We start from the raw sequence: 12,262 nt of genomic DNA, 5'->3' as shown, positions 1-12,262 counted from the left end.
GAGGGAAGGAAGGAAGGGAAGGAAGGAAAGGAAGGAAGGAAAGGAAGGAAAGAAATGGAAGGAAGGAAGGCAAGGAAGGAAGGAAGGGAAGGAAGCAGAGAGGGAAGGAAGGAGAGAGGGAAGGAAGGAAGGAGAGAGGAAGGGTAGAAAAAAGGAAGAAGGATGGAAGGGAGTAAGGAAGGAAAGAAGGACATTTCAGAGAATGATAGGCCCTAATAATAGGATATATGAATATGAAGAATGAAGGTAAATGAGGAGTCAGTGGTGACCAGGAGATTTCAAGTCTGAGTTAAGCAGAGAATCCCAGTTACCATTAATAGAGATAAGGAAGTTTGAAAGAGGAGGAATGGGGGATGGAAAGGAGAGGAAAAGTTGGTTTCTGCATGGGGAATGTGAGATGCCAACTCAGCATCCTGATCCTGATGATCAAGTGCCAGGTACATGGCCTTAGGGGGTCACTTCATTCCTCTTGGTCTCATTTTTCTCCTCTGTGAAATGAGAGGTTGGACTAAAAAACCAGAAAAATCCCATCCACTTCTCAGTCTCTGTCCCAATGATCAAAGTGTCATTTTCTTAACCTTTTCTGTGTCACAAGTCCCTTGGGGAGTCTTGTGAAGTCTGTGGACACCTCAGAATCATATCTTTCAATGCATAAAATCAAATACGTAGGATTACAAAGGAAACCAATTCTGTTCAAATAAAAATGGAATTTTATGTCTCAGCTAAGTTCATGGACTCAAAAGATCACAGATTAAAGTAGAAATGTCCAGCCAGCAGTTGGGAAGCTAGAGATCAAGTCCCTAGAAAGAATTCTAAGCCTTTCTTCACTGATTCCAAGGAATTAAATTTGGAAAGGACTGTAGCAGTGATTTATTCTAATCCCCCTCACCTTACACAAGGGCACTATGCTCCAGAGACATGAAGTGAATAAGCCACAAAGAGCCCATGTAGGGCTCAAACCCTGCTCCACTGACTCCAAGGTCAGAACTCCTTCTATAAGGCTGCATTGCCTTTCACTAAATCTCATTGCTTTATGCTGCACAAATATATAATAATTAGGATTTCTCCCAAGATAAAACCATGTAACATCTGTTGTTGTTTAGTCATGTCAATTTTGTCTAACTCCTTCTTTCCCCATTTGGCATTTTCTTGGCAAAAATACAGGACTGGTTTGCCATTTCCTTCTCCAGGTCATCTTAAGATGAGGAAACTGAGGCAAATTGGGTTAAGTGACTTACCCAGGGTCACCCAGCTACTGTCTAAGATCAGATTTGACAGGCCTATGCTCTATCCATTGTGCCACCTAGTGGCCCTGTAACATCTGTTGGAGTGTCACTTTTTTAAAAATCCATGTCGGGGCAGTTGGGTAGCTCAGTGGATTGAGAGTCAGGCCTAGAGACAGGAGGTCCTAGGTTCAGATCTGGCCTCAGACACTTCCCAGCTGTGTGACCCTGGGCAAGCCACTTGACCCCAATAAACAGAAGTTAAGGGTTAAAAAAAAAAATCCATGTTCATCTGCCTCAATACAAACAGAGAGAATTAGGGCAGAATCTTAGAGATCATCTAGCCCTGGGGTTCTTTTTGTTGTTGTTGTTGTTGTTTTTAAGTTTTGCTTTCTGTCTCAGAATTGATACTAAGTATTTGTTCCAAGACAGAAGAGTAGGAAGGGCTACACAATGGAGGGTAAGTGACTTGCCCAGGGCCACACAGCGAGGAAGTGTCTGAGGTCACATTTAAACCCAGAACTTCTCATCTCCAGGCCTGTCTCTCTATCCTCTGAGCCACCTAGCTGCCCCAATCCAGGGTTTCTTAACATGGGGTCAAGGAACTAAAAACAATTTTTGATGACCATATTTCCATGTAATTGGTTTTTTTTTTTGTATCCTGTGTACTTATATTTGGTTTCCTTATATCTTTTATGTATATACACATATACAATGAATTAGTTTCCTTGTATCTTTATATATTTTATTTTATGTATTTAAACATATGATTCTGAGAAAGGATCCAGCATCTACCTGCCTCCAAAGGTATCTACATCCCAGAAAAGGTTAAGAACCTCTGTTCCAACTCCTTTATTTTATAAATGAAGAAACAGGTTCAAAAGATTAAGCCACCCATTTGTGGTTAAATGGCGAGTCAGCAGTAGCTCTGGGACAAGAATCCAGGGCTCCTGACTACCAGATCAGGGGTTTTTCCACTCATACCAGAGAATTCTAGAGTTAGAAGGAAAAGTAGTAATAGACTGTTGTTTTTCAGTCATATCTGATTCTTTAAGACCTCATGGACCAAATTATCTGTGGGTTTTCTTGGTAAAAATTTTAGAGTGCTTTGCCATTTCTTTCTCCAATGGATTGAGGCAAACAGAGGTTAAGTGATTTGCCAAGGAACAGACAGCTAGTGTTTGAGACTGGATTTGAACTCAAGTCTTCCTGATTCTAGGCCCAGTGTTCTATCTACTAAACCACTTAGCTGCCTCCAGTAACAGATTACATCCATGATAAAGTGTGTGAAGTCTCTACAACTAACCTGCTGACTTTGGGCAAGTCATTTTACTTCCTCTGTGGCCCTATTTCTTTAAAAATGGAGGGGGTTAGATTGAATTTCTTGTCAACTCTGGGAAGGGGGAGGGAAGAAGGGATGGTGACAACATGAATCATATAACTTTGGAAAACTTATGTGGAAATTTGTTATTAAAATAAAATAAAGTGGGGCAGCTGGGTAGCTCAGTGGAGTGAGAGTCAGGCCTAGAGACAGAAGGTCCTAGGTTCAAACCCGGCCTCAGCCACTTCCCAGCTGTGTGACCCTGGGCAGGTCACTTGACCCCCATTGCCCACCCTTACCACTCTTCCACTTATGAGACAATACACCGAAGTACAAGGGTTTAAATAAAATAAAATAAAGAAAAAATAATTGAAAACAAACAAAAATATGGAAGGGGTTCCCAGATGGTCTTTAGGACTCCATTTAGCACAAATATTCTCTGGTTCTATGATTCATTCAGAAATTTTTAAGTTCATTCTCTCTGCAACCCAACAGAGCACCCTACGTGCTAGGGATATGATGATTTAAAAATGAATAGTCCCTATCCTCAAAGAATATTTGTTTACCATGGGTAGGGAAGAGATGCAATATATTTCAGAGATTAATATAATTCCAGGTGTGGTGCAATAAATAGAGCACTGGGACTAGAGTCAGAAAGATATGAGTTCAAGTTCTGCCTCAGATACTCCCAGCTGTGTGACCTTGGGAAAGTCCCTTAAATGTTTCCTTCATTTTCTTCATCTGTAAAACATGCTAGAGAAGGGAAAGACAAACCACCCCCAATATCTTTGCCAAGAAAATACCACCAAAACAAATGAACAACAACAAGGTAGGGTATAATCGGGACAAAAGAAAGATACAGACAACATGCCGGAGGGATTTTATATTATTTTTAAACCCTTACCTTCCATCTTAGAATCCAAGTTCCAAGGCAGAAGAACAGTAAAAGGTTAGGCAATAGGGGTTAAGGGACTAGGAAGTATCTGAGGTCAGTTTTGAACTCAGGACTTCCCATCTCTAAGCCTGGCTCTCAGTCCATTGAGCTATTTAGTTGTCCTCTGCAGCAAATTTAAAGAAGAGAACACTTTCAGCTGGGAAGAGAACCAAGAAAGCTTCACAGAGGAGAAAGCAACTGGGCCAAATTATGAAGGTTAAGCAAATGGAACAAATCATATTTAAAAAGTCAGAAAAGTACTGAAAAGCAGAAATGAGGAAGGGAATGTATTTTAAGAATGGCAGAATGGTCCATCTTAATAATATCTAGAGGTAAAGATGGCATGTGGAGTTTCAGGAAGATTTATAATCCAATTTGGCTGAAATGTAAAGTGCATGAAGGGAAATAAGGGTGACAAGAGGAGAAAGATTGTAGAACTAAGGAACCTAAGGAGTGTTGTTTGCCCTTCTTTTTGTTTATTTGTTTCTTCTTTATTTTTAAAGAGGACCAATGACATCATTGGGGTCCATCTTAACTTGTACAAGAATTAGATTTAAGTGAGGCAGGGCTGCCCAAAGTCATCAGCCTTATTCTCTCTTCCAGAATCATCCAGATCCAGTGGCGAGACAAAAGTTGGGTAGACTGCTGATGGCCCAGGATGCAGTGGATGACTTTGGCTTCTTCGATGTCTGACCAAGCTGTAAGCCCTCCATGGTGCATGCTGCAGCCATCTCCTGGCCTTCAGAACAAATCGTTCTATTCTTCCAAGGGAAGTCTTTACATGACATCCTCATCTATGGAATTGTAATTGGTTTAAATCTTATGCCTTTGAACTACGTTTCCCTGGAACCCACTGATTTCCTGTCGTTACATGCTGACATAGACGGGGGATAAATTGGGTGATCTTCTGAGGCTAGCTCTTTTCCTTCCTATGGTGGCTTGCAGCTGGGAACAGGGCTGTTTGAACAGGTAGATTAGCCATGGGCACGTGGTTTTATTTTGTTACTTATTTATTACTTTACTTCTAGTGATTATTAATAAATCTTATAAAAATATAGTATTTGAAGTTAACCTATGTATATTTATTTATTTTAATTTTTACAGGATGGATAGTGAGACAGAGAGAAATGTATGAATTTTTAAAATGCTATGGAGGCAGAATTGACCAGCCTGACAATGGATTAGATATGGAAGATGAAAGAGATAAAAGAATCAAAGATGACTGGTCTCAGACACTTCTTAACTGTATGACTCTGGGTAAGTCACTTAATTAACCCCATTTGCCCAGCCCTGGCCCTTCCGTCTTAGAGTTGTTATTAAGAAAGTAAAGGTTTTTTTAAAAAAAAGAATCAAAGATAACTCTAAGGTTTCAACTCTGGGTATCAGGAAGTGGTACCATCAGCCAAACACAGAAGTCTGAATCGGGGTGGAAGCTTTTGGGGAAAGTTGATGAGTTTACTTTTGGACATGTTGAATTTGAGATAGTGGTCAAACATGCAGGTAGAGATATCAGTGAAAGAACAAATATTTAATTAAGTACTTTCTGTGTGCCACTAACTGTCCTGAGCACTGGAGAAACAAAGATAAGAGTAAAATAATCTTTGCCTAGTTGGAGTTTACATTTTACTGGGGGAACATCCTACCAGAAGACATGGAAACAGGGATTTGATTAGACAAATGGAATCCATGATTCCATGAAACAATTTCTTACTTTTTGGGATTCTGAGGATCAAATGAGATTATCTTTGTAAAGCACGTAGCACAGTGCCTAATACATACCAGGAAATTAATAAGTGCTTATTTCCTTCCTTTAGTCTATATTACAATGATGGTAAACCTTTTGGGGACAGTTTCTCTGCCCCTCACTTCACCCCCCCAGACTAAGTGATGTGCCCCTCTCCCACAACAAATGCCAGGTGTGCCCATCCCCATCTTATCCCAGACAGTAAAGGGAGAAAACACTCCCATTGAGCTGCTGGGTGGAGGGACAGGTGAAGTGGGGAATATCCTCAAGTGTAGAGAGGGGGAAGGGAGTGGCCCGAGCTCTCTGCTCCCCTCCAGCTCTGCCTCCTGTGAGCTGCCTACCTTACTTCTCATGCCCTCCCATTGGGCTGCTAGGCGGAGGGGTGGGGGATGTGAAAAAATGTCCTCAGGCATGGAAGAGAGGGGGAGGGGAGGAACTCCACATGAGTCTCTCTGCCCTTCTAGTAACAAACTCTTGGGACAGGGAGATGGCCACTAAGTGCCCACAGAGAGTGCTCTGCTTGCCATCTTTGGCACCCATGCCATAGATTCAACCTCACTGCTATAGAACTGCTCAGAAAGTTAGAAAAAGAAAATCTCAAACCTCCTAAAAAGGAAAAATCCCTAATTTTGAATATCATTCATTCTATATAAGAGTAATATAGTATACTGGATTAAAGCCCAGAGTTTGTAATAATAAAGACCTGAGTTCAGATCTCACTTCTGTCCCTACAAGTTATGCTCCAGAGGATCTATGATGAAACATGTTACTTATCTCCTGTATAATTAGAATTTTGTACCCCAAGTCTCCATTTCCCAGCACCCCACTCTCCTCCTGTCGTTACATGATGACGTAGGGAGGATATATATTCTGTGTAGTTCCGCCTCTTGCTCTCTTCTCCTACATGCATGGACTAGGAAGCTTCTCTTTACTAAGGCTATCACTTTCCTCTACTTCAAGTTATTATTAATAAATCTTATAAAATATAATACTTGGAGTATTGGATATTAATTTTTAATCTTACACTCCTGATTAAAAGGTAATAGATACAAGGTCCAGAAAGAGACATACTTTTCAAATCTGGCCTCAGACACTTCCTAGCTGGGCCTGTTTATATACAAGGCACTGAGGAGACCTAAAGACAGATAACAAAAATAGTTCCTGCCCTGTAATTTTCATTCCAAGTAAAGTTCCAATTCCTTAATTTGGCATTCAATGCCTGCCTCCACCTGACAACACTTTACCTTTCCTCCTATTAATTCTGTCATGCAATCTATTTCTTTTCTTTTCTTTTTAAACCCATGCCTTCTGTCTTAGTAGAAGTTCAAAGAGATAAGAGAGATAAGAAACAGGCACTGGGGCCCAGTGACTTGCCCAGGATCATAAAGCTAGGAAGTGTCTGAGGCCAGATTTGAACCCAGGTCCTCCCCACTCCTGGCCTGGTGCTCTATCCACTAGGCTATCTAGCTGCCCCTCATGCAATCTACTTCAACCAAACTGGAATACTCTCTGACCCTGAATCTGATCCACAATATTTGTGCATTTGTTCAGGTTGTTTCTTTTTTCCAGAATGTGCTTCGGCTCCCTCTTCTCCATTCAATCTTTGCTACCCTGTAAGATCCAATTCAAATGAAACCTTCAAAAAGCTTTTCCTGACCCACCAAGTGATAACAATCTTCCCCTATAAGCATGCATGTGATATTGTTTATTGCAAAGTCTAACAAGGGCCAGCCTTGGACTCAAAAGACCTGGGTTCTGATCTTGCCTCAAGCACATAGAAGCCATGTGAACAAGGGCAAGAAGGTGCATAAGACTGCACTAGTGAAGGAAGTGTCTATAGTAGGAGTTCTCTATATCAATGAAATTGCAGATCCAGACCCTCTCACCCCCAAATTGTTTATTTCAGCAATCTATGTTGGTATAGGGTAGCTAGACGGTACAGTGGATAGATCACCAGGTCTGGTGTTAGAAAGACATATGTTTAAATCCAGCTTCAGACATTTACTAGCTATGTGACCCTGGGCAAGTCATTTCACCTTCTTTGCCTGTTTCCTTTTCTGTAAAATGAGTTGGAGAAGGAAATGGCAAATCACTCCAGTTCCTTTGCTCATGGAAAGTTGGACTTGACTAACCAACTCAACCAAAAAAATCCTTAGGTCTGGAATCAGGAAGACTCACCTTCCTAAGCTCAAATCTGACCTCAGACACCGTAGTTGTGTGATCCTGGGCAAGTCACATACCTGTCCGCCTCAGTTTCCTCATCTGTAAAATGAGTTGGAGAAGGAAACCTCTCCAGTATCTTTGCCAAGAAAACCCCAAATGGGGTCACAAAGAGTTAGACACAACTGAAATGACCGAACAACAATGAAATTGTTAGAATCTTTGAAAATGTTTCTTGAGCAAAGATCCACTGACTCTACCCTAGATATCTCTCTGGAACCTATGATCTTGGCTTCATAGCCTGGAGTTGAACAACCACAGACATGGATATCATTAGCTTCTAAGTCAATGACTCAAAGTAGCATGTGCCAATGAGCCCAGGCACTAAAGAAAACCATTCATTCATTCTTCATTCAACAAATAATTATTAAGCACTTATGTATGGCAGGAAATGGTCTGTGCTAGTTTCTGGGAGAGATACAAAGTTAAATAAAACTTGGTTCATGACGTGGAGGAGCAATGGGTTTACGATAAACCAAATTACTTCTGCTATTCTTTCCTTCCTAATGGCCTTCTGTGAAAATCTGTGGCTATGGGATTATCTCAGCACTTTTACACCAGGAGAATACTGGGTCCTTTAGTGAAAATGGGGAGTAACAGTATGAGTCAGAAGGGTACAAGGTAGGTTGGAGAGATATGAATGGGTTTTGCCCTGGTTTTGCTCACATTTGGTCATTTCTGCCAGTCTGGAGCTCTGCTTATCTGCTCTTGGGGAGGAAAATGTCCCATTCTGACTAACCTACTACACTCACCCTTTGCAGAAACTCTGTCCTCTCTTTTTTTTTGTTCCGGCATCGAGCTGCTGCCACTTTGTTCTTCTCCCGGCGTCTTTTCCTCCGTTCCTCTTCCTCATCTAGCTGTTAAGAGCAAACATAAGAGATGAGAAAATTTACCTCTACCCCTCTCTTGCAGAAGTGGAGGACTATAGGTATGGAATATAGCATATGCTGTCAAAGAAAGTTGATCCATTTGTGTGTGCACGTGCACGTACACACATACGCACACACACACACACACACACACACACAAATAGTGCACTTAAAATTTGTAGGGCAACAGTTAATGAGGAAAAAAAATCATTGCAGCAAGCTTCTCCGATAAAGGTGTCATATCTAGAATAAATAAGGAACTGGTTCCAATTTATAAGAACAAAAACCATTCCCAAATAGATAAATGATCAAAGGTTATGAACAAAGACTTTTCAAAGGAAGAAATCCAAGGACCATAGAACTAGGAAAATCAAGAAGCATATGAAAAAAAATGCTTCAAATGACCAACAATGCAAATTAAAGCAACTCTGGGGTCCAACTTCACTTCCATCCTGTTGGTGAAGATGATAATAAAGGAAAATGATAAATGTTGGACAGGCTGCAGGAAAATAGGTGCATGATGCATTGTTGGTAGGTGGAGCCAAGATTTGGTCCAGCCATTCTGGAAAGCAATTTGGAACTATGCCCCCAAAACTGATAAAATGTATATGTCTTTTCACTCAGAAATAGAACTGCTAGCACTCACTATACCCCAAAGAGATCAAAGAAAGAGGAAAAGGACTCATATATACAAAAATATTTATGGCAGCTCTTTTTCATATGGCAAAGAGCTGGAAACAAATCCATCAATTGGAAAAAGACTGAACAAATTAGGGTATCTGGTTCTATTAGAATATTATCATAACACCTGATATTTATACAGCGCTCAAAGGTTTACATTTGCTTTATATATGTCAGCTCATTTGAGTCTCATGACAGCTCCGTAAGGTCAGTGCCATTATTATCCTTATCTTACAGAGAAGGAAACTGAGGCTGAGAAAAATCTAAGTGACTTGTCCAGAATCACAAAGTTATTAAGTATCTGAGGCAGAATTTGAACTGATGTCTTCCTAACTCCAAAAACTTGAACTGATGTCTTCCTAACTCCAACTACCTAACTTCTAACTCTATCCATTATAAAACACTATTTTTTTTAAAAAAAAAACCTTTACTTTCTGTCTTAAAACCAATACTAAGTATTGGTTGCAAGTCAGAAGAGCAGTAAGGACTAGACAACTGAAGTTAAGTGACTTGCTCAAGGTCACATAGCTCAGAGGTATCTGAGGCCAGATTTGAACCCAGGACATCCCATCTCCAGATCTGACTCTCTATCCACTGAGCCACTGAGTTGCTCCTATAATATTGTTCTATAAGAGATGATGCAAAGGACAGTTTCAAAGAAACTTGTAAAGATTTGTATGAACAAATGAACAGTCAAGTGAGGAGAACCAGAAGGACAATTTGTACAATAATAGCACAGTACAGAAAAAACAATCCTAAAAGACTGAAGAACTCTGATCAATTATACAGAGACCAACAATGATTCTAGAGGACTGATGATGAAGCTGGGACCCATCTGATGACCAGATGGAATAACACATACATTTGGGATAGAGCCAGTGTAGGAATTGTTCATGTTTTACTATAAATATATACACATATATATTTATAGTAAAACATGAACAAAAAGATATCTATCTATCTATCTATCTATCTATATCTATATATATATATATCTTTGTCTCTGTCTCTGCCTTTCTCTATACATATATATTTACTTATACATATATAGTCAAGCAAAAAAAAATTTTAAGAGCCTATCTATTGTTGTAATTGTTCAGTTGGGTACAACTCTTCATGATCCCATTTTTAGGATTTTCTTGGCAAAAATACTGGAGTGGTTTGCCTTTTCCTTCTCCAGCTCATTTTCCAGAAGAGGAAACAAGGAAAATAAGGTTAAGTGACTTGCCCAGGGTCACACAACTAATAAATGTCTGAGGCCAGATTTGAACTCAGGTCTTCCTGACTCCAGATCCAGCTGCATGACCATGCATGTATATTTATTATAAAGGTTTTCTTTCTAAGGAAGAAAGAGCTAGAGATAGGGTTGTCCACAAAGAAAGGAAATGAAAAGAAAGAAAAGAAGAACTTACATGAATTATTATTTTTTTTATGTACAGAAGAGAACAGAAGGAAGGTCAGAAAGAATCACAGGCAAGCTGGGCAGCTTTGAAAGATACGTAGGTTACTCTCAGAATTATTCATGTAGAGTTAGAAGGGGCCTTATAGGCCATGTTAAATTCATAATATACTTAAAAAGAAAGGCAAGCTGTAAATAACAAACATGTATAGTTTAATGTTCAATTTTCTTTTCTACCATGTATATAGAAATGCTCATTTTATTTTATTTTTGTTAAGGTAAGAAGTTTTATGTATATCTTGGATTGGATGAACAATTTTTTTATCTTTTAATCTCTTTGTTATAAGGCATGGCTTGCAAGGAAAGGGAGAGAAGACAAAAATTTTGGGGAAAGGAAAATGATATAAAAACAAAAGACATCAATTAAAAAAATATCTTTTAAGGCACAAAGACGGGGTGGCAGAGTGACTCAGTGGGTTGAGAGCCAGACCTAGAGATGGGAGGTCCTGGGTTCAAATTTGGACTCAGATCCTTCCTAGCTGTGTGACCTTGGGCAAGTCACTTAACCCCCATTGCCTAGCCCTTACCCCTCTTCTGCCTTGGAACTAATATACAGTTATCGATTCTAAGACAGAAGGTAGGGGGTTAAAAAAACAAACACAAAGAGCCACAAGTCAGACTAGAGAACTGGGCAGGCCCACTGGATTCCAATATGTCAACTGTCTCCCCAAGACTACATGCTGAGACTGAGACTTGCCTATTCCTAATAAACATCTCCTTTAACAGACCAGAGCGTGGGACGTACCTTAGATTGCCAGACCAAATGACTTTGGGTCTGGGAAGAAGGCAAGTCCTTCATGTCAAGTCTAAGTTGCCAACGAAGCCAGTGGGGAGTTCTCCCAACCATCAAGGGCTCATATCACAAGGCCAAAGGGACAGTAGCTGTAGTTTGGGTTCTACTTACCTACTGTCTGTAAAAAGGGTGGTAACTCAATAAAAGATGAAGCCAAGTTTTCTGCTGTCATCCTAACCCAACCCAAGCCCCCGGGGCAGATTTTCCAGGTCACGGATTTTCAGATACTTCCTAAAGAAAGACTCCTTTTGGCATGGGCTCAAATTTCACAACCCCTCTTTAAATTTTCCTTTCCCATCATGCTTTCTGTAAGTGCTGCCTTAACTTGACCATGTTTCCAGAATCTCATTTTTCATCCTCTCTGGTGTACACAAACACCTGTCAGATCCTGCTTCTTTTCTTTCTCAATAGACTCCACCATCTCCTTTTCTTCCCTTATCCCTTCCCCACCATTCTTTTTTTCCTCTCCCTTTCCCCCATAGTTGATACCCACTTCCCCTGAAGTCCCATGTTAAAGGATCCCTTCAGATTCCCTAAACCCTATTTTAGGAAATAAATTTGTTCTAAAAGCTTCAGTGGTTTCCTATTGCTTCTAGGATCAAATACAAATTCCTCTATTTGACATTTAAAGCCTTTTACAATCTGGCTCCAGTCTACCTTTCAGGCTCATTGTACACTACTCCTTCACACTGTGTTTCAGCCAGTGGGTTATTTATTCACAGTTCTCTCTCCACATTCCATCACCAAGCCCTCAACAATGACGGTTCCCCATGCCAGGAATGCTCTCCATTCTTACCTCTACCAGACTATTTGGTTTCCTTCAAAATTCAGCTCAGACACAACCTCTTACACGCCACCTTTCCTAATCTTGCCCAGATGCTAGAGCCTTCCTCCTGCCCATATATATATATATATACACATTTTGTTACTGTTCATCCTAGTTTCAAAGAGGACCAATGACATCACTGGATGCTGTCTTGACTTGCAAATGAATTGGCTTTAAGTGAGGCAGAGCAGC

At 40.2% G+C, this 12,262-nt stretch overlaps 1 protein-coding gene across 2 annotated transcripts in view; it reads right to left on the bottom strand.

Moving 5' to 3' along the window:
* Positions 1 to 12,262, bottom strand: part of JDP2 (Jun dimerization protein 2) — an 89,459-nt gene that overhangs the window by 12,625 nt on the left and 64,572 nt on the right. For both annotated transcript variants that reach the window (XM_044664951.1, XM_044664950.1), the window contains one exon: positions 8,195 to 8,299. In XM_044664951.1, coding sequence (XP_044520886.1) covers positions 8,195 to 8,299 — 105 coding nt within the window. The remainder of the gene's footprint in view (positions 1 to 8,194; positions 8,300 to 12,262) is intronic.

The sequence above is a fragment of the Gracilinanus agilis genome, chromosome 2, assembly GCF_016433145.1.
Source record: "Gracilinanus agilis isolate LMUSP501 chromosome 2, AgileGrace, whole genome shotgun sequence".
In the NCBI taxonomy this organism is placed as follows: domain Eukaryota; kingdom Metazoa; phylum Chordata; class Mammalia; order Didelphimorphia; family Didelphidae; genus Gracilinanus; species Gracilinanus agilis.
This window is presented reverse-complemented; position numbering and strand designations above follow the sequence as displayed.